Source organism: Pseudophryne corroboree, chromosome 3 (genome assembly GCF_028390025.1).
Source record: "Pseudophryne corroboree isolate aPseCor3 chromosome 3, aPseCor3.hap2, whole genome shotgun sequence".
Lineage (NCBI taxonomy): Eukaryota > Metazoa > Chordata > Amphibia > Anura > Myobatrachidae > Pseudophryne > Pseudophryne corroboree.
The window spans coordinates 545,540,961-545,564,449 of record NC_086446.1 but is presented as its reverse complement, the minus strand read 5'-3'; the positions used below and the strand labels follow the sequence as shown (position 1 = coordinate 545,564,449).

Here is a 23,489-nt window from a genome sequence, read left to right as displayed (position 1 = left end):
TCTTGTGGCTTCCAGTTATCATACCTTGTCAAGCCTGTCTGCAGTAACCATTCCCGAATGGTTGTGAGTTCAATATACAGATCATTAAAGGAAATTATACACTGTATTGGTGTACTTGCACTATTGCTCTTTTTCTTTTTTAGTTACACCATTCAAGGGATCCAATTCCCTTATGGTCCATTGTTTCATTCATTTCATTATATGAAAGCTTCGTATCCAGAAATTTGCATCTCTGTACAGTGTAAGCGCAATTATACATTTTATCTACTATATATTGCAATTTGTGGAAAAATTGGTGATTTTTTCTTTAAGTATATATGCTGCTAATTTAACACTGTACCTTTGCGCAGTCAGCACAATATCTACATTTTATTCGCTTTGAGTACAGCATACAGACATATCATGAATGCCCAATAAGCGATTCTTCCTCTTATAAAGAAACCTGTGTAAGAAAGTAGAGAAATTCAGTGTGCTGAGTAGTGGTATTATTATTATTATTATTATTATTATTATTATTATTATTTTGTTTTTAATAACACTTATAGGTTGTATTCTAAAACAGACTTATTATATGTATAGGTGCGTGATGAAGAGGTGGGGTCAGCTCGTGAGTCTGAAGTTCTACTACCAGCAATTCCTCGGACATCCTTCCCTCCAACAAAGTCCTACATCATCACAGGGGGCCTTGGTGGATTTGGTTTGGAGTTAGCTCAATGGTTAATTGAAAGAGGTGCTCAAAATCTAATCCTGACGTCTCGATCTGGGATACGAAATGGTAATCTTTGGTTACAGCCATACATATACAATATCAATAAGAAAAAAAATATTTTGATTCTTCTCTTTAAGGGTTTAGAAGATTCAATTAGCTTTTGTTTTTACTTTTAGGCTATCAAGCCAAACAAGTCCAGAGTTGGAAGGAAGCTGGGGTTACTGTGATTGTTTCTACCAAAGATGTAGCCTCCATAGGTGGAACTCGGCAACTGATAGAAGAAGCATCACAGTTAGGACCTGTGGGTGGAATATTTAACCTAGCTATGGTGAGTACATCAGTGTGAGTGCAACTTTAGCATGAACTTTCCACACGGATCACATTATTGAAGATGGAAATGATCAACAAATTCATGTGTGTATTGAAAGATCAGCAACTGAAACGTTGAGTATTTGTTTACTGCAGGAAAATAATGTCCATGTATGTGCTGAAGGCAATGTGCGCATATGTGGTGGAACTTGGTGGTATGCTGAAGGGGAGTGTTTCTGGACAGATGAGTGGATTATACTATAAAAAATGTTGATGCTATTTATCTACTAAAGAGGGGCTGTGTGCTATACTGGTAAAAGTATTTGCTGTCTTGATGGATGGAAATTATTTATTGAGGTCTTGTTTGCAGAGACGTTTGTAGGGTAGTATAGAGGTGGAAGAGACCCTACTTTTAAAGATAATTGTGGTTAATTAGTAAGAAAAGGGGATGTAGTGTTGGATAATTGTGGGGTGTTTGTATATCCTCCCCGTGCTTACATGGGTTTCCTTCGGGTGCTTCGGGTGCTCTGGTTTTCTCCCAAAATATACTGGTGGGTCAATTGGCTCTCAACAAAATTAACCCCAGCGTGAATGTGTGTGCATGTACATGTGGTACGGAATATAGATTGTAAGCTCCACTGAGGCAGGAACTGATGTGAATGGGCAAATATTCTCTGTAAAGCGCTGCAGAATATGTGTGCGCTATATAAATAACCGATAATAATAAATAAATAACGTAAGCCCGAAAGACAGTGAGCTGGGTGGACATCTTGTCTGTATATTGGTGACATATTTTGGAATCTGGCCCTCAACCACACAAGCTGAAAAATATACAGCCCCCCTTACAAAGTACATTGGACAACAATGCTTTAGACAAGAGCAACCTGCTTAGCTACATAAAAACGGGTGTAGTATGGTAGGCAGGCGGTCGGGCTCCCGGCGACCAGCATACCGGCGTCGGGAGGCCGACCTCCGGCTTACCGACAGTGTGGCGAGCGCAAATGAGCCCCTTGCGGGCTCGCTGCTCTCGCCACGCTGCGGGCACGGTGGCGCGCTTTTTTATTCTCCCTCCAGGCGGGTTGTGGATCCCCACGAGGGAGAATAAGTGTCGGGATTCTGGCGCCGGTATACTGTGCGCCGGGATCCCGACAGCCGGCATACTGAAGACCACCCATAAAAACATGACAATACATAGACTGTATTCAGAACTACATTGTTTCCAGTGTTTTATCCATAAAAAATAGTTTTAATGGTAACCTCTTTTTAAAATAGATTTTAGAGGCATATCAAAAGACATATTATAGTCTGGGAAATAGTTTTGTGCAGGTTTTAATGTGATATTTTTGTTTTGTGTACAGGTTCTTAAAGATGCCATGATTGAAAACTTATCCACAAAACTGTTTCAGGATGTGAACAAACCAAAGTATGATGGTACTCTCAACCTCGACAGGTAAATATGCCCATTTATGGATAATGGAGCTGATTCTGAGCTGGGGGCAAAGATAAAAAACAAGTAGCTTTGAACCGGGAACAATCCATGTTACAGTGTGAGGAGTGTAGGTATATGTATCTTTGTATTACGCAGGGTAAGCATTGGCTGCTTGTGGATGTAGCCCACAAATGCTGGACAACTTTATTTTTACACTGCGATTTAGATTTGAGCTAGTACACAATCCTTCCCATACCCTCCCGCATCATGTGTAATATGCGCATCTCATACTCTAAGCCGCGTCGCAGATGTAGCAAAACACCACTCACAGTGTACCAGAGGCACTATTCTGTGACTTTAACAGCACAGGAATTAGTTTTAAACACAAATAAAAGATAAAGCACAACGGAACTTGGCCTAAGGAAAAGCCGCAGCCGCTGCATCATAGCACTTCTTACATAGATTCAGACTAAGGGGGATAGTCAATTAGTGCTGAGTTTTCCGACAGTTGGAAAATCGGCACTAATTTGACTGTTTTCGACAGTTTTTTGCTCTGTTTTTGCCATGCCTTTTCGTTTTTATTTGTTGAGCCGGCATGGGCGAAAAAAGACCAAGAAACTGCACACAAATTTGACAAAACACATGGATTGGTGGCGAATTTGCCGAACCACGTGGTTTTCGCCTGAGCGTATTTTTTGCCAAGTCGAAAAATCGGAACTGGCTTTGAATAGGTCGGATGTGAATTAGACTTACAAATGGGCTGAAAGTGCAGTTTTTTCCACTAGCCGAAAAAACAGCACTAATTGAATACCCCCCCATAAGTCACACACAGATGTACCAATGTTTCACATCTAATTGATCAGTGCAATATAGCTAAGCAGTTTTGTTGCTTCCAATTGGTTTATTTGCTCGAAAAAGATGCACATTATGGCTGAGTCACAAGGGTCTCACCAGGGACCTGAGGCACCAAGAGGGACTGTTTAGCACGACTGAAGCCACAGTGTATGAGGACACGTGACTGAAGCCACAGTGTATGAGGACGCGTGACTGAAGCCACAGTGTATGAGTACACGTGACTGAAGCCACAGTGTATGAGGACACGTCACTGAAGCCACAGTGTATGAGGACGCGTGACTGAAGCCACAGTGTATGAGGTCACATCTGTAATCTGTTTTTCCCTGGTGTCACATTCCATGTGTTACAGCTTAAAACAAGTAGAACTTCAAAGTGGAAACTTATGTGGTCTTTATAGTTGTATAGGAAGGAGCTCAGATATACCCGGGAAGTCAGTCATTATAAAATATTTTAGTTTCGTTATGGCAAGATGTTTCTTGTACAAACTTTACCTGGGTCGTCAATACCCTAAATCCACCCTAAATTTAGCATTTTTCAGAAGTGTTTAGCCCTTTTTTCTTGAGAACGGCACATTTAAGGGGAGGTATATTGGTAAAGATCTTGTGAATTGTTTCTGTATCCAAATAATAAACTAACCCTGGCCTCATGAAAGCTGAGTGAGAGGAGAGGTACAGAAGGATATCTTCTTGTGTAGTATTTACACTAACAGCTGGTTTGAAGATACTTGAAGATATGTAGCTGACTGAGGTTAATGGAAGACAGCTACTAGATGGTATAAACTTTTAGAACATCTCTCCATATCTGTCTACAAATAGAGAATATAATGTCAGTCTAAGAGTTTACAAGTAAGAGAGGGAAAATGATAGTCATGATATGTAATAGAGAGGAGGGGATTCCTGTGTTCTGAATAAGATGTTCTGTATAGATCCTAATAATGAATATGGGTAATTGACTTAAATTCTAATTGATCCTGGTATCAAGAAAGAAAATGTAGTATGTAAAGTAAGGACAAGAAGGAGGGGAAGTCAGAAAGTGGGAACGAGTAGATGGGGACTGGGGAAAAAGGAAAAGAAAGGGAAAGAATGAAAGGGACTAATTGTGGAGGAGGCATTTAGTGGGTAGGAGGGATGAACATAGGAGGTTTATATGGAAAATTAGATTGGGGCGAATAATTTCATCAGCCATCTTCCTGTGCCCTTTTAGTTCACAAACTGTTATCCATTCTGATGTATGAGTAGACTCTTCTATTAGATACCAAATGTCTGCTGGGTTTGAATTACCTTCAGAAATTTAATTTGCATGAAAATTAGTTTGTCATTTGTAAAATTGTAATTTATACTCGTATATTTGACTCATGTGATATAGCAGCGTAATATTGTTCTTAGATGAGTTTTGATGATAGTGATAAATTGTCCCATAAACCCGTTTCTGGGCTGTCATGTGAGTGTACTATTATGACTACGTATTGCTGAGAAGTTCTGTTATCCCACAGGGTCAGCCGAGAAAAGTGCCCGGAGCTGGATCACTTTGTGGTATTTTCATCTGTGAGTTGTGGTAGAGGAAATGCTGGGCAGAGCAACTATGGATTTGCCAACTCAACAATGGAACGTATTTGTGAGAAGCGACGACAGGACTATCTGCCAGGTATGGAAAACCCCTCTCTGCAATGTCCTCTAGAACAGATCACCATCTGACATAAAGTATCCATCTACATGTGTTACTTATTTGCAGCTAAAATGTAGTGCGTGGTATGTGTTTTTGCATAATACATAGTAATTGGTAGTGTGTACCTGTCTCTGCAGGCTTGGCTGTGCAGTGGGGAGCTATTGGCGACGTTGGAGTCGTGCTGGAAACAATGGGAAGTAATGACACCGTGATAGGTGGGACATTACCTCAGAGGGTTAGTTCCTGTCTGGAAGTTCTGGACCAGTTCCTAAACCAGCCTCATCCCGTTATGTCCAGTTTTGTCCTAGCTGAGAAAACCATCTCTGTCAAAACTAAAGGAGTTGGGCAGCAGGATTTGGTGGAAGCTGTGGCTCACATTTTAGGTAAGAATTTTGTGTTATAAACCAAAGTGTTCTAGAAGCTGGGAGTCAATGGGCAAAGTCTTTTCCATTAGCAATTCCAGCTCCTTGCAAGCCTTACCTTATTGTTTTGTAACACATCTGATATATTTCTTGGTGTTCTTACAAGGTGTCCGGGAGGTGAGCAGTCTGAATCCTGATACTACATTGGCTGACTTGGGACTGGATTCTCTAATGGGTGTAGAGGTGCGACAGACACTGGAGCGTGATTATGATATTGTCATGGCAATGAGAGAAGTTAGACAACTAACAATCAACAAGTTGCGTGAGCTGTCTTCCAAACCGGGAAATACTGAAGGTAAGGAAAGAAGTGATAAGCAATATATCCTGTAGCTCACTAGGTTAAGTTACCATGGCATAATTAACTGCCAGCTGGTCAATTTTGTATAAATGTCAGTGGCGTATCCACTGTAGGTGCGGGGTCCTGCACCGGCTTGTCCAGTGATTTTTCCTAACCTGATCCCAGACAAGCCCAGGGGAAGGTTCTCTAGAGTCCTGCCAGCTTCCAGAAAGTTCCTGACACAGTCACTTTAACTATATTTGTGTGGACTTTTGGGGGCATGTTTCAGTACTGCCGTACACATTGCAGGAGAACACTCTGACAAGCAGCAGGGAGCCTCACACACCCCCTCCCTTAATGTAAAGCAGAGCCAGCAGCCTGGCTAGGTGTCTGTTTGTCTTAAGTGGATGCAGCAGAGATGGGATCTCACAGTCAGGTGGTTCTGGTAAGGTCAGGAGACCACAAAGGAAAGAATATATGGCAACCGTCCTGTGTTAAGTGATGTGGAGGTTGGGTCAGGGGGTGTATATGTTTATTGATAATTAGGATGATGGACGTGATTGTGCTAATAGGGCAAGGTGTTAATGATTTATGCTGATGGGTGTCAATAATTCTGCTAATGGGAAATCTGATTACATTGGTGTGATTGATTATAAATTAGCTTCATCATCGTTATCACTTCCTTAGGATTAGGACAACCCATGTCCTGGTCACACCAAGTTGTTTCGTTGAATAGGTCCTAATGTGTACCAGGAAAGTCGGTCTTTATGAAAAGTGTTAGTTTTGTCATGGCAAAAGTGTGTTTCATGTGAAATCATTACCTGGGCCGTCATTACCCGAAATTCACCCAGTACAACTGAGCATTTTTTAGGAATGTTTAGCCCTTTCTTGTTGAGTAAGACACATTTCTCTGACGTCCTAGTGGATGCTGGGAACTCCGTAAGGACCATGGGGAATAGACGGGCTCCGCAGGAGACTGGGCACTCTAAAGAAAAGATTAGGTACTATCTGGTGTGCACTGGCTCCTCCCTCTATGCCCCTCCTCCAGACCTCAGTTAGAATCTGTGCCCGGCCAGAGCTGGGTGCTCCTAGTGGGCTCTCCTGAGCTTACTAGTAAAGAAAGTATTTATTAGGTTTTTTATTTTCAGTGAGCTTCTGCTGGCAACAGACTCACTGCTACGTGGGACTAAGGGGAGAGAAGCAAACCTACCTGCTTGCAGCTAGCTTGTGCTTCTTAGGCTACTGGACACCATTAGCTCCAGAGGGTTCGAACACAGGCACCTGTCCTCGATCGTCCGTTCCCGGAGCCGCGCCGCCGTCCCCCTCGCAGAGCCAGAAGAACAGAAGCTGGAAGACGACGAAATCGGCGGCAGAAGACTCCTGTCTTCATTTAAGGTAGCGCACAGCACCGCAGCTGTGCGCCATTTCTCCCAGCACACTTACACACTCCGGTCACTGTAGGGTGCAGGGCGCTGGGGGGGGGGGGGGGCGCCCTGGGCAGCAATTGAAGTACCTTTTGGCAATAAAAATACATATATACAGTCTGGCACTGTATATATGTAAAAACCCCCGCCATTTTTTTTACACAGAAAGCGGGACAGAAGCCCGCCACTGAGAGGACGGGGCCTTCTTCCTCAGCACACCAGCGCCATTTTCTCTTCACTGCTCCGCTGGAAGCAGCTCCCCAGGCTCTCCCCTGCAGTATCCAGGTACAAGACGGGTTAAAAAGAGAGGGGGGGGGGGCACATAAATTTAGGCGCAAATAAGACATATAAAGCAGCTATTGGGTAAATCACTTATTATAAGTGAAAATCCCTGTGTTATAAAGCGCTGTGGTGTGTGCTGGCATACTCTCTCTCTGTCTCCCCAAAGGACTTTGTGGGGTCCTGTCCTCAGTCTGAGCATTCCCTGTGTGTGTGCGGTGTGTCTGTACGGCTGTGTCGACATGTTTGATGAGGAGGGTTACGTGGAGGCGGAGCAAGGGCAGATAAGTGTGGTGTCGCCCCCGTCGGGGCCGACACCTGATTGGATGGATATGTGGAAGGTCTTAAACGACAATGTAAACTCCTTACATAAAAGGTTTGATGACGCTGCAGCCTTGGGACAGCCGGGGTCTCAGCCCGCGCCTGCCCAGGCGACTCAGAAACCGTCAGGGGCTCATAAACGCCCTCTATCTCAGATGGTTGACACAGATGTCGACACGGAGTCCGACTCCAGTGTCGACGATGATGAGGCACATTTACAGTCTAAAATGACCAAAGCCATCCGATACATGATTATTGCAATGAAAGATGTATTACACATTTCTGAGATTAACCCTGTTAATACCAAGAGGGTTTATATGTTTGGGGAGAAAAAGCAGCCAGTGACTTTTCCCCCATCTGATGAATTAAATGAATTGTGTGAAGAAGCGTGGAGATCCCCTGATAAGAAACTAGTGATTTCTAAGAGGTTACTGATGGCGTACCCTTTCCCGCCAACGGACAGGTTACGTTGGGAAACATCCCCTAGGGTGGACAAGGCGCTGACACGCTTATCTAAAAAGGTGGCCCTGCCGTCTCAGGATACGGCCGCCCTAAAGGAGCCTGCGGATAGAAAGCAGGAAGCTATCCTGAAGTCAGTGTATACACACTCTGGTACTCTGCTGAGACCAGCTATTGCTTCAGCCTGGATGTGTAGCGCTGTAGCAGCATGGACAGATACTCTGTCAGACGACATAGATTCCCTCGACAGGGATACTGTTTTGCTAACCCTGGGCCATATAAAAGACGTCGTCTTATATATGCGGGATGCTCAGAGGGACATTTGCCTGCTGGGCTCTAGAATTAATGCTATGTCCATTTCTGCCAGGAGGGTCTTATGGACTCGGCAATGGACAGTAGATGCTGATTCTAAAAAACACATGGAGATTTTGCCTTATAAGGGTGAGGATTTGTTTGGGGACGGTCTATCGGACCTCGTGTCCACAGCGACAGCTGGAAAGTCGACTTTCTTGCCTCAGGTTTCCTCACAGCCTAAGAAACTCCGGTGCGTATTATCAAATGCAGTCCTTTCGTTCTCAGAAAGGCAAGAGGGTCAGGGGCGCATCCTTTCTTGCCAGAGGCAGGGGTAGAGGTAAGAAGCTGCACCATGCAGCCAGTTCCCAGGAACAAAAGTCCTCCCCTGCTTCCACTAAGTCCACCGCATGACGTTGGGGCTCCACAGGCGGAGCCAGGTGCGGTGGGGGCGCGTCTCCGAAACTTCAGCAACCAGTGGGTTCGCTCACAGGTGGATCTCTGGGCTATACAAATTGTATCTCAGGGATACAAGCTGGAATTCGAAGCGACTCCCCCCCGCCGTTACCTCAAATCAGCCTTGCCAGCTTCCCCCATGGAAAGGGAGGTAGTACTGGCGGCAATTCACAAGCTGTACCTCCAGCAAGTGATTATCAGGGTCCCCCTCCTTCAACAGGGAAGGGGTTACTATTCCACAATGTTTGTGGTACCGAAACCGGACGGTTCGGTGAGACCCATTCTGAATTTAAAATCCTTGAACACTTATATAAAGAAATTCAAGTTCAAAATGGAATCGCTCAGAGCGGTTATGGCAAGCCTGGAAGAGGGGGATTTTATGGTGTCGCTGAACATCAAGGATGCTTACTTGCATGTCCCCATTTACCCACCTCACCAGGAGTACCTCAGGTTTGTGGTACAGGACTGTCATTACCAGTTCCAGACGTTGCCGTTTGGCCTGTCCACGGCACCGAGGATATTTACCAAGGTAATGGCCGAAATGATGATACTCCTTCGGAAGAAGGGAGTTATAATTATCCCGTACTTGGACGATCTCCTCATAAAGGTGAGGTCCAGGGAGCAGTTGTTGATCAGCGTAGCACTCTCTCAGGAAGTGTTGCAACAGCACGGCTGGATTCTGAATGTTCCAAAGTCGCAGCTGATTCCTACGACGCGTCTGCTTTTCCTGGGCATGATTCTGGACACAGAACAGAAGAAGGTGTTTCTCCCGGTGGAGAAGGCCCAGGAATTAGCATCTCTGGTCAGGGACCTCCTGAAACCAAAACAGGTATCGGTGCATCACTGCACGCGAGTCCTGGGAAAGATGGTGGCTTCATACGAAGCCATTCCCTTCGGCAGGTTCCATGCAAGGATCTTTCAGTGGGATCTGTTGGACAAGTAGTCCGGATCGCATTTTCAGATGCATCGGCTGATCACCCTGTCCCCAAGGGCCAGGGTGTCTCTTCTGTGGTGGCTGCAGAGTGCTCACCTTCTCGAGGGCCGCAGGTTCGGCATACAGGACTGGGTCCTGGTGACCACGGATGCAAGCCTCCGAGGATGGGGGGCAGTCACTCAGGGAAGAAACTTCCAAGGGCTGTGGTCAAGTCTAGAGACTTCTCTACACATAAATATACTGGAACTAAGGGCCATTTCCAACGCCCTGAGTCAAGCAGAGCCCCTGCTTCGAAACCGGCCAGTGCTGATTCAGTCAGACAACATCACAGCAGTCGCCCATGTAAACCGCCAGGGCGGCACAAGAAGCAGGATGGCAATGGCGGAAGCCACAAAGATTCTTCGATGGGCGGAGAATCACGTGCAAGCACTGTCAGCAGTGTTCATTCCGGGAGTGGACAACTGGGAAGCAGACTTCCTCAGCAGACACGACCTCCACCCGGGAGAGTGGGGACTTCATCAAGAAGTCTTCACACAGATTGCAAAGCGATGGGAACTGCCACAGGTGGACATGATGGCGTCCCGCCTCAACAAAAAGCTAAAAAGATATTGCGCCAGGTCAAGGGACCCTCAGGCGATAGCTGTGGACGCCGTAGTGACACCGTGGGTGTACCAGTCGGTATATGTGTTTCCTCCTTTTCCTCTCATACCCAAGGTACTGAGAATAGTAAGAAAGAGAGGAATAAGAACAATACTCATTGTTCCGGATTGGCCAAGAAGGACTTGGTACCCGGAACTGCAAGAAATGCGCACAGAGGACCCATGGCCTCTGCCTCTCAGACAGGACCTGCTGCAACAAGGGCCCTGTCTGTTCCAAGACTTACCGCGGCTGCGTTTGACGGCATGGCGGTTGAACGCCGGATCCTAGCGGAAAAAGGCATTCCGGATGAAGTTATTCCTACGCTGATAAAGGCTAGGAAAGACGTGACAGCAAAGCATTATCACCGTATATGGCGAAAATATGTTGCTTGGTGTGAGGCCAGGAAGGCCCCTACAGAGGAATTCCAGCTGGGTCGTTTCCTGCACTTCCTACAGTCAGGGGTGACTATGGGCCTAAAATTGGGGTCCATAAAGGTCCAGATTTTGGCCCTATCCATTTTCTTTCAAAAAGAACTGGCTTCACTGCCTGAGGTTCAGACGTTTGTTAAGGGAGTCCTGCATATTCAGCCCCCTTTTGTGCCACCAGTGGCACCCTGAGATCTTAACGTTGTGTTGGATTTCCTGAAATCCCACTGGTTTGAGCCACTTAAGACCGTGGAACTAAAGTATCTCACGTGGAAAGTGGTCATGCTGTTGGCCTTAGCATTGGCTAGGCGTGTGTCGGAATTGGCGGCTTTGTCATGTAAAAGCCCATATCTGATCTTCCATATGGACAGGGCAGAATTGAGGACTCGTCCCCAATTTCTCCCAAAGGTGGTATCATCGTTTCATTTGAACCAACCTATTGTGGTGCCTGCGGCTACTCGGGACTTGGAGGACTCCAAGTTACTGGACGTAGTCAGGGCTTAGAAAATATATGTTTCCAGAACGGCTGGAGTCAGGAAGACTGACTCGCTGTTTATCCTGCATGCACCCAACAAGCTGGGTGCTCCTTCTTCAAAGCAAACTATTGCTCGCTGGATCTGTAGCACGATTCAGCTGGCTCATTCTGCGGCTGGATTGCCGCATCCAAAATCAGTAAAAGCCCATTCCACAAGGAAGGTGGGCTCTTCTTGGGCGGCTGCCCGAGGGGTCTCGGCTTTACAGCTTTGCCGAGCGGCTACTTGGTCGGGTTCAAACACCTTTGCAAAGTTCTACAAGTTTGATACCCTGGCTGAGGAGGACCTTGTGTTTGCTCATTCGGTGCTGCAGAGTCATCCGCACTCTCCTGCCCGTTTGGTAGCTTTGGTATAATCCCCATGGTCCTTACGGAGTTCCCAGCATCCACTAGGACATCAGAGAAAATAAGAATTTACTCACCGGTAATTCTATTTCTCGTAGTCCGTAGTGGATGCTGGGCGCCCGTCCCAAGTGCGGACTTTCTGCAATACGTGTATATAGTTATTGCTTAAATAAGGGTTATTGTTATGAACCATCCGTTGAGTGAGGCTCAGTTGTTGTTCATACTGTTAACTGGGTAAGGTTATCACAAGTTGTACGGTGTGATTGGTGTGGCTGGTATGAGTCTTACCCTGGATTCAAATTTCCTTTCCTTGTAATGTCAGCTCTTCCGGGCACAGTTTCCCTAACTGAGGTCTGGAGGAGGGGCATAGAGGGAGGAGCCAGTGCACACCAGATAGTACCTAATCTTTTCTTTAGAGTGCCCAGTCTCCTGCGGAGCCCGTCTATTCCCCATGGTCCTTACGGAGTTCCCAGCATCCACTACGGACTACGAGAAATAGAATTACCGGTGAGTAAATTCTTATTTTAAGTGGCAATATATTGGTAAAGATAGTGTGAATAGTTTTGAGATCTAAATAATAAACTAACCCTGGCCCTGAGAGAGATTCTGAGTGAGAGAAGTATGGAAGGATGGCTTCCTGCTATTAGAGTAGTAGTTTACAAAGAAAGAGTTGATGTGAATGTTTTTGAAAATATGTAATTGACTCGGAACGTTAGTGGAAGACAGCTACGAGATGGCATGAACTTTCAGAATATCTCTCAGCCATTTCAGTCTACATAGAGAATTTATATTCACACCTGAGAGTTTACAAGTAAAAAAGGTGAAATGCTTGGCATGGTATGTGATATAGAGGGGTTCCTGTGTTCAGAATAGGATGTTCTATATAGAACCTAATGAGGCATGAAATGTTAATAATAACTTATATTCACATTTTACATTAATTCTAATTGGCACTGGTATTCGCAAAGAAGGAAAATATAGTATTAAAAGTAAGGGAGTGATTATTGAAGGAGGCGGAATTATAAAGTGGGAAGGGGTAGACTTGGAATGGGAAAGCAAGAAAGATGGGCTAATCGTGGAAAAGTGGGAAAAGGAAACCAAAAGATATGAGGCAGATGATGTTTGGCTAAGGGAGAAGGAGACAATTTTTTAGTGGGTAGGACATGTAAAAGGGGAGAAAGGATAACCAAAGGCGGGTACATGGTGCTATAATGTTACTCATAATATTACATTGGATTTTATTAACATTGACTTCCAGTCATAGGGGGATATCCAATTAGCCTCGGTAATTTACCGGGGCTAATTGTCCCGCCGGGGGCTATCTAATTAGCCCCGATAAGCCGGCGCGTGCCGCGGCTTATCAGGGATTTTGTTTCACCTGCCTCCGGCAGGCGAAGCAGAATCCCTGGAAACAGCCCCGTTTTCGTCCGAAAACGGGGCTGTTTCACACGAAAACACACAGGTTTCACTGAACCTGTGTGTTTTCGGGAGAAAGGTTTTTTTTTTTTTTACAGGCGATCAATATGGATAGCCTGTAAAAAAAAATATCGGTCAAACATCGGAAAAAAAGTCAGAAAAACTGTCGTTTTTCGGACCCGATGTTTTAACGGGGATAATTGGATATCCCCCATAATCGACTTTTATTTTCCTATTTAATTTTCCTATTTCCTATATTGACCTGAAGTATATTTGGAAGACTTTTTCATTGGTTTCGCTTTTTAATCAGATGAACATTACACTCTATTAGCATAATTTCTGCAATTAGCTGTAACTTCATTACTCAGTCATGTGTCAGGGATCAGTAACCATCTGACATATCTGACAGAGTCCTTCTCCCAATAAAAATTGATGGATCATTATCAATATTCATGTCATTATGTGTGCTGTATTTTTCACTGTTGTTTGCTATGTAGCATGTGCATTTATGTGTTTAATGACTTATGTGGCTATAGGTTCAGGTTATGAAGTGATCTACAGGCTCACATCACCAGTACCATTCCTAGGCCTCAAATATCCAGCTGATTCTGTGCTGCACTTTTCAAGCATTACCATAACAGTGTGAACCAAGGGAAATATAGTATAGAGGACAGACCGTCTACCTGATGGCCAATCCTGCATAATACAATTTGGTGATACAAAGAAATGAGGGTTCCCAGCTGAAACCTGCAAACAGTAAGGAAGGCAGGCAGGCCTATTGTAGGGGTCACAATTTAGCGCATTTCAGGCTATAATATGCTTATGCACATGCCCTCTTGCAACTTTTGCTGAATAAATGGTTTGCAATGTTTAGCGTCCTTCTGTTACTCTTTTTTGCTTATCGTTGCAGTCTTTATATTACTGAGGCATAGTTGTTTCATGTTTGTTGCCTTTTGATTTGCAACAGAATGTTTATGTGTATATAGTTATATCCGTTCTACAACTCTGACTCGATAATATAAACACCAGCAAAATCGAAGGAATCCAGAAACATAAAAACATTTAGTAAACAATGCAGAAGGATATTTACAACCAATAAATAAAGCTCACCTATTGGTGGGCATGGTATTTGATATGCACAACATAAGATTTGCTTCTTTTAACTATTTCTAGAATCCAAGCCCTCTCAGAAATCCTCTGTGCAGCCAGATCTCAGTTTCCTGGATCTCAACAACCTCCTGGTGAATCCTGATGCTTCCACCATCACTAAGCTTAACGATGTGCAAAGTAATGACCGTCATCTCTTCCTGGTGCACCCTATTGAGGGGTCAATTGCAGCATTCCAGAGTTTAGCATCCAAACTCAACATATCTTGCTATGGACTCCAATGTACTAAAGGTAATAATGACTTTATCGAGGTGATATCTTGTAAATTACAGGGGTAGATGTATGAAGCAGTGAAAAGAGAGGAGAAGTGAGCCAGTCGAGAACTGGCCCATGGCAACCAATCAGCTTCGAGGTAACATCTATTAGGTGCATTCTGTGACAACCAATCAGCATTGAAGCAACATTTATAATTTGCATACTATAAAATGATACAGAGTAGCTGATTGGTTGCTGTGGGGAACTTCTCCACTGGCTCACTTCTCTACTCTTGTCACTGCTTCATACATTTACTCCATAGTCCCTGATGTCACCCACTGTGATGATACCAACCATTCTGATGGAGAATCAACAGTGGGAAGTCACTCATTGTGATGTATCACATTCTGATATCATCCATGAAATTGATCTATTGCAGTGTTTATCCATGATGTCACCCATTGTGATATTTACTATTCAGTGCCAGTCCCACAATTATGATGTCATTGCTTTTGATGCCATTGGTGTTGTCTCTCACTCTGACATCACTGTGTGAGGAACATGGACTCTACTGCATCTGCCACTGATGAGTTGGACTCAGCATTACTGTGCTGCTGTCTATGTTCTTCTGCATTATCCCCTCTTCATGTTGCTGTAGGCAACATATTAATTTTGCTGCAGCGTCTGAGCCGGGATTTATATTGGCTTGTTACTTTCAGTAGTTGGAATGACAGCATGAGTGCCGGCTGCCTTCTGATTGGTTGGCAGGCTGCACTAGAAGGTTAGCCATGCAGCTGGGAACATTTTACTCTGCAGTAAATGTCAGGGTATGTCAGCGCCAGCTGTGTCTGTGAGGCCGGTCGCGTTGGTTGTTTTTATGGAACCAATTTATTGAGATTCACTATTGGTATTAAACAATTTTTCAAGAAAGTCATCAGTCTGGGTATTATTTATTTGTTGCTAATGACTTTTGATGACTTTTGGTATCTGTAATACAGTTTCTTTATTAGAATGTTCCTAGTCGGAAGTGTAGACATAGGCGTGCGTAGGGGGGTACCTGGTGCGCACAGGCACCCCCTAATGTCCGGCACCCCCCTCAACAGTAGAGGATTTACCCTGCTATGCTGGTCCGAGGGGGCCCTGCGACATGCCCGAATCTGAGTAGGAGCTGGCACTGCAGTGATCAAACTGAAAATAAACTACAGCTCCCAGCAGCCCTTGCTGCCGGAACTCCCGGCAGCAAGGGCTGTCAGGAGCTGTAGTTCATGTTCAATTTGATCACTGTAGTGCGGTGCGCAGGGGCGAATGGGCCAGTTCAAATGTCCCCGACCCTCAGTGGCCTTCCGGCCAGAAGATCCTGTCCGCACCACCCACCACTCTGGCGCTGCACCTGCACCGCCCACCCACCCACCACTGGTCCGCCGAACAATGCCTGTGGTGCTTGACTGCAGCAGGGCAGCTCCCACTTTGTTAGGGCTGCTTCTAGGAGGACAACCGCGACGCTAATGCTTCCTGACCTCAGCCAGCTGCCTGGCCTCACCGCTCACCAGCTCCTGGCTCCCAGAAGGTGAGGGCAGCTTGCAGGACACATAGATAAGAAGGGGGAGGGGACACACACACTGGGCGTTTTCAATTCTTTTCACCCCCTTCTACACCCGTTCTGTTTCTGCTGACGGGCGTGGTATAATAATTTCAACTCGCTACCCCCGCGATAGTGAGGGCACCCAACCCATTATGCAACTAAACCTGATTACTATGGGCGCAATATGCATGTTAACGGGGATCACTTTAGAAAGGAGATTGATATATCATTTGAATACTGTCCATAGAGACATAGAAGGTGGGGGTGGGGGGACACACAGAGATACATAAAAAGAAGGGGGGAGGCAGAGAAATAAAATGTGGGATGATGAAAGACGCAGGTGGAACATGATGGTTTGGCAGAGAGACACATCATGAGATGATTATGTGGCTGAGAGCTGACACAGTGGGGGAGATGATGGTGTGCTGACAGACAACGCTAGAGGGGGAGATGGTGTGCTGAGAGATTGCACAGTGGGGGAGATGATGGTGTGCTGACAGACAACGCTAGAGGGGGAGATGGTGTGCTGAGAGATTGCACAGTAGGGGAGATGATGCAGCTGAGAGACGACACGGGGGGGGGGATGGTATGGCTGAGAGGCAACGCAGGGAGGACATGATGCGGTGTCTGAGAAACGCAACCTGAATTTCGACTCATACCATGTGGCATAATGTGAATTTCAGCTCATACTGCTCATACTGTGTGGCATAATGTGAATTTCGGCTCATACTGTGTGGCGGAATGTGAATTTTGGCTCCTACTGTGTGGCTGTTATGATTCCAGCACTCTGGTCTGAGGTGGTCCTATTGCAAGGACCGGAGCACTGGAACGGAATGCTGGGGAAGGGAGCGGGAATAGAAAGTAGCCCCTGGCGCCCTAACTCCGTTGTCTCGCCCGTGTTGTCAGAAATCCCCTGCGAGACTATGGTTGCTTGAGCCCATGGCAGCCGCGTTTGAAGGGCGGATTATGTCTGCCCAACTCCGATGCCCCCTCAGGTCTTAATGGGAGACAAAGGGAAATCCGAGACAGGGTGATAACAAGGGGCCCTCTGACTAAACAACCAGGCCAGGGGCTACAAGCTAACTGACTAAACCTGAGGTATGTGCGGTAACCCGCCAGGAAAAAGGACAACCAAAATCCACTAGTCCGTACTCCTACCCAGCACCGCTGGATACCAGAGTGGATCTGTGGGAGCGGAATCCTCCGCAAAAGCTCCGAAACACAAATAATAAATGACAAATAATAAAGCGGCCCAAGCCGCAACACACGGCTACGCCGTGACTCACGAACACCACTGGATGTTCAAAAGGTGCTCAGTCAGGACTCCAGGAACAGATGACGACTTCCGAGTTCAGGACAACTGAGAACAGGAACGACCGGATACAGCAGGACTGGAAACACTCACAGCAAACAGATTCAGCATGCAGGAAGCTATTACCGGCGTCTGTGAGAAGCCCAGGAAGTGTATTTAACAGGGAGTCCTCCAATCAGCTGTTTGGAGGCTGATTGGATTAGATGCCATACAGCTGCCAAGCTGCATGGCCAGGAAAACAGATATCTATTAATTAAATTGAACCCAGCAACGGGGAAACGCAGTCCGTAAGTGGCGTCCCCGTTGCTAGGGTCCGTGCGGCTCCGTGCGCCCGGCGTCTAGCGTTGCCAGGGAGCCGGCGGCTGAACGCGCACGGCGTCCCTGGTTGCTAGGCGCCGGGCCGCACCGACGAGCGGACCCCGGCGCCTAACAGTACCCCCCCCTTGAGGAGGGGTCAAGGAACCCCTAAAGCCAGGTTTCCGAGGAAATTCCCGAAAAAATGCCCTCTTGAGCCTCGGGGCATGGAGATCCTTATCCAGGACCCAAGACCTTTCCTCTGGACCATAGCCTCTCCAGTGCACCAGAAAATAAAGCCGACCCCGGGACAATTTGGAATCGAGAACCTTCTCCACCAAGAACTCCTGATGACCCTGTACATCTACTGGTGATTTCCCCTGAGAGATCTTCCGAGGAAATCTACTGGAAGAAACGTATGGTTTCAACAAGGAGCAATGGAACGTATTTCCGATCCGGAGAGCTCTTGGTAAACGTAACCGGAAAGCAACTGGATTGATTTTTTTAATAATATGAAATGGTCCAATAAATTTGGGGCCCAATCTAGCTGAGGTTTGTCGAAGTTTAATGTTACGAGTCGACAACCATACCCTATCTCCCACCTTAAAAGTGCAAGGCCGCCGGAGCCTGTCAGAAAAATTTTTCTCTCGAAATGCCGCTTTTCTGAGAGCAAGGTGCACTTTTCTCCAAATGAGTCTGAGATGAGAGGTTAAGGTTAGCGAGGAGACAGAGGAATGTTGAAAAAAAGAATTAGCTCTGGGGTGAAAACCAAAAACTGAAAAGAATGGAGACACATTAGTGGAGGAATGACAAGAATTGTTGTAAGCAAACTCCGCCAAAGGAAGAAACTCGGACCAATCATTCTGGAGTTTGGCTGAGTACAAACGCAAATACTGTTTTAATGATTGATTAACTCGCTCGGTCTGCCCGTTGGATTGGGGATGGTAGCCGGACGTTAAAGACATTTTCATCTTTAATGAGGCACAAAAAGACTTCCAAAATTGTGCAATGAATTGTGGACCCCGATCAGAAACAATATCAGTGGGTAACCCATGAAGTCTGAAAACATGGCGGAGAAACAAAACTGCCAATTCCTGGGCAGATGGCAGTCGGGGAAGAGCAATGAAATGGGCCATCTTGCTAAAACGGTCCACTACCACCCATATGACTCGGAATCCGGCTGACAGAGGGAGGTCTACCACAAAATCCATGGAAATATGAGACCATGGCCTGAGAGGAACATTTAAGGGCATAAGTTGCCCGATGGGTAAGGAACGGGGAACTTTATGCTGTGCACAGACCTGACAAGAAAAAACAAACTCCTTAATGTCTTTAGAAAGACCAGGCCACCATACTGAGCGGGAGACTAATTCCAAAGTCTTAGAGGTCCCCGGATGCCCGGCAACTTTGCTATCATGAAACTCAGTCAAAACAGTAGCTCTCAAAAACTCAGGGACATAAAGACGACCAGCAGGAGTATTTCCAGGAGCTTGATGTTGAAGCTGCTTTAACTGGGTAAATAAATCTTGTGTGAGGCCTGCCCAAATGACTGAAGACGGAAGTATGGGAGTAACAGGACTGTTATTATGAACTGGAAGAAAACTGCGTGACAGGGCATCCGCCTTGGTATTCTTGGAACCTGGCCTGAAGGTGATAATAAACTTGAAACGAGTAAAAAATAAAGCCCAACGAGCCTGCCGGGCATTCAGCCGTTTAGCTGATTCGATGTACTGAAGATTTTTGTGGTCAGTCAATACTGAAATGGTATGTGTTGCTCCCTCAAGCCAATGCCTCCACTCCTCGAAAGCCCATTTAATAGCCAGTAACTCCCGGTTACCAACATCGTAGTTGGATTCAGCGGAAGAGAATTTCCTGGACATAAAGGCACAAGGATGTAATTCTAGAGAGTCCGGATCCTTCTGAGATAGGATAGCCCCCACTCCAACCTCCGAGGCATCAACCTCAACAATGAAGGGCAATTCTGGGTTGGGATGTCTGAGGACTGGGGCTGAGACAAAAGCTTGTTTCAAGGCCTGAAATGATAACTCAGCTTCACGTGACCAGTTGGTAGGATCCGCTCCCTTCCTAGTCAGTGCCACAATGGGAGCAACCAGGTCGGAAAAAGAATGAATAAATCTTCTATAATAATTCGCAAACCCTAAAAAGCGCTGAATTGCTTTTAAGTTGGTGGGTTGCGCCCAACTAAGGATGGCTTGGAGCTTCTTTGGTTCCATACAGAATCCCCGAGGGGAAATAATGTACCCTAAAAAGGATACCTCCGTGACATGAAACTCACACTTCTCCAGCTTGGCATAAAGGTGATTTTCACGTAATTTTTGAAGAACCTGACGCACCTGGGCAACATGTTGTTCCATAGAGTCAGAATAGATCAGGATATCGTCTAAGTAAACGACCACGAATCTTCCAAGAAAATCACGGAGCACATCGTTAATGAGATCCTGGAAAACTGCCGGAGCGTTAGACAAGCCGAACGGCATCACCAGATACTCGTAGTGACCCGACTGAGTACTGAACGCCGTTTTCCACTCATCTCCCGACTTGATTCGGATGAGGTTATACGCTCCCCTCAGGTCAATCTTAGAAAAAATCACAGCCGAACGCAGCTGATCAAAGAGGACAGAAATCAGCGGCAGAGGGTAAGTATTTTTAATTGAGATCTTATTCAGAGCTCTAAAGTCAATGCAAGGTCTGAGTGATCCATCTTTCTTCTCCACAAAGAAGAAGCCTGCACTTAAAGGGGATTTAGATGGCCTGATAAATCCTTTCCCTAGGCTCTCCTTAACATACTCATTCATGGCCGCAGTTTCTGGTCCGGACAATGCATATAACCTTCCCTTTGGCAATGTGGCACCAGGAATTAGCTCAATAGCACAATCATAAGGCCGATGGGGAGGCAGAATGTCCGCATTGCCCTTGGAAAATACATCAACAAAGTCCTGGTATTCCACGGGAATGGGTTCAGGAATGGCAGCAGCTATTCTGACGGGAAACGTAATACATTCCTTATTACAGATGGTACCCCATTGTGAGATCTCCCCCGACTGCCAATCAATGATGGGATTATGAAAGGCCAGCCAAGGGTGACCCAGAACCACTGGAACTGCTGGGCAATGGGTAAGGAAAAACTCAATCTTTTCGGAATGAAGAGCTCCTACCGTAAGTAGTACAGGGGGTGTACAGAGGGAAATAACCCCATTGGACAAGGGACTCCCATCTAAACCATGCATGGTGATACACCTACCCAATGTTAACTGAGGAATACCTAAGGCCTTGGCCCACGTTAAGTCCATAAAGTTCCCTGCAGCTCCACTGTCAACAAAAGCCGACACCGAAGAACTGAGGCTGCCAAAGGAAACTTTAGCTGGGACTAACAGGGAGTTACTCGAGGAGATAAGCTGCAGACCAAAGTGAACCCCCTCACAATTCACTTGGTCGAGGCGTTTCCCGACTTGTTCGGACAATTACGGGCAAAATGTCCCTTACCCCCACAGTACAAACAAAGACCAGAGTTTTGCCTTCTGGCTCTTTCTTCTGGAGACAGCCTGGAGAGACCCATCTGCATGGGCTCCTCTATGTCTTCAGGAATGGAAAATACACAAGGAGTAGACCTGACAGGTGCTCCTTTTTCAGCCCTCCGCTCTCTGAGACGACGATCAATCTTAATAGAAAGCTCCATGAGTTTATCGAGCGTCTCAGGAGCGGGATACTGAAGGACACTGTCTTTTATAGACTCAGATAAGCCGAGGCGAAACTGACTGCGCAGAGCTGGGTCATTCCAGCCACAGTCGTTCGACCAACGGCGAAACTCTGTACAATAAACCTCTGCAGGATCTCTACCTTGTCTGAGAGCGCGTAACTGACTCTCGGCGGATGCCTCCCTATCAGGGTCATCATACAAAAGCCCTAAAGACCCCAGAAAGGCGTCTACTGACAACAATGCCGGATCCTCTGCTTTTAAACCAAAAGCCCAGGTCTGGGGATCCCCCTGGAGCAAAGAAATAATAATTCCGACCCGCTGAGATTCAGTACCTGAGGAGATTGGTCTTAAACGAAAATAAAGTTTACAGGACTCTTTAAAATTAAAAAACTGCTTCCTATCACCAGAAAAACGGTCAGGCAAGTGCATTTTTGGTTCAGGGACTACCCTCGGGGAAGTTCGTAAAAGATCTTCCTGCGACTTCACCCGAAGGGAAAGATCCTGAACCATTTGAGTAAGTTCTTGAATCTGGCTAACTAGAAGCTGGCCAGGATTTGGCCCTAAACCAGTGGGATTCATGGGGCCGACAATTCTTACAAAACTGAATAAGGGAAAAAATCAAACCCTGTTTAATTTTAAGTTTTGGTTTGGGCCGGTAATAATGTTATGATTCCAGCACTCTGGTCTGAGGTGGTCCTATTGCAAGGACCGGAGCACTGGAACGGAATGCTGGGGAAGGGAGCGGGAATAGAAAGTAGCCCCTGGCGCCCTAACTCCGTTGTCTCGCCCGTGTTGTCAGAAATCCCCTGCGAGACTATGGTTGCTTGAGCCCATGGCAGCCGCGTTTGAAGGGCGGATTATGTCTGCCCAACTCCGATGCCCCCTCAGGTCTTAATGGGAGACAAAGGGAAATCCGAGACAGGGTGATAACAAGGGGCCCTCTGACTAAACAACCAGGCCAGGGGCTACAAGCTAACTGACTAAACCTGAGGTATGTGCGGTAACCCGCCAGGGAAAAGGACAACCAAAATCCACTAGTCCGTACTCCTACCCAGCACCGCTGGATACCAGAGTGGATCTGTGGGAGCGGAATCCTCCGCAAAAGCTCCGAAACACAAATAATAAATGACAAATAATAAAGCGGCCCAAGCCGCAACACACGGCTACGCCGTGACTCACGAACACCACTGGATGTTCAAAAGGTGCTCAGTCAGGACTCCAGGAACAGATGACGACTTCCGAGTTCAGGACAACTGAGAAAAGGAACGACCGGATACAGCAGGACTGGAAACACTCACAGCAAACAGATTCAGCATGCAGGAAGCTATTACCGGCGTCTGTGAGAAGCCCAGGAAGTGTATTTAACAGGGAGTCCTCCAATCAGCTGTTTGGAGGCTGATTGGATTAGATGCCATACAGCTGCCAAGCTGCATGGCCAGGAAAACAGATATCTATTAATTAAATTGAACCCAGCAACGGGGAAACGCAGTCCGTAAGTGGCGTCCCCGTTGCTAGGGTCCGTGCGGCTCCGTGCGCCCGGCGTCTAGCGTTGCCAGGGAGCCGGCGGCTGAACGCGCACGGCGTCCCTGGTTGCTAGGCGCCGGGCCGCACCGACGAGCGGACCCCGGCGCCTAACAGTGGCATAATGTGAATTTGGCTCATAATGTGAGTAAGGAGCACTACTGTCAGTAGCTGGTGAGCATGGGGACATGTGTGACAAATGCTGGTGTCCTGCAGAGGTGGGGTCTGATGGCATAGAAAGAGGCAAATGTGGCTCGAATGGCACATGTGTAAATGTTAAACTTTACTTGTGTTATAGTAAAACTCAAATGTTTGGCCCGCTAAATCATTTTCAGAGTGGCCCACTCAAAATCAAGGTGTAGGTGCTGGGGGGCGCAAGGGGTGGGTGTGTGTTGGGGGGGGGGGGGGGGGGAGTGCATATGCATCTTGGCTCACCACTCTCCACCGCTGGGTCAGAGCTATGGTTGGGGAAGTGTAAGCAGTGATAGGGTGCAGCGGCAGCTAGGACTCAAA

At 46.4% G+C, this 23,489-nt stretch overlaps 1 protein-coding gene across 1 annotated transcript in view; it reads left to right on the top strand.

Moving 5' to 3' along the window:
- Window positions 1-23,489, top strand: part of FASN (fatty acid synthase) — a 162,333-nt gene that overhangs the window by 124,827 nt on the left and 14,017 nt on the right. Inside the window, exons 33-39 of the mRNA XM_063961239.1 lie at window positions 580-775; window positions 886-1,037; window positions 2,377-2,468; window positions 4,795-4,946; window positions 5,105-5,350; window positions 5,496-5,684; window positions 14,361-14,585. Coding sequence (XP_063817309.1) covers window positions 580-775; window positions 886-1,037; window positions 2,377-2,468; window positions 4,795-4,946; window positions 5,105-5,350; window positions 5,496-5,684; window positions 14,361-14,585 — 1,252 coding nt within the window. The remainder of the gene's footprint in view (window positions 1-579; window positions 776-885; window positions 1,038-2,376; window positions 2,469-4,794; window positions 4,947-5,104; window positions 5,351-5,495; window positions 5,685-14,360; window positions 14,586-23,489) is intronic.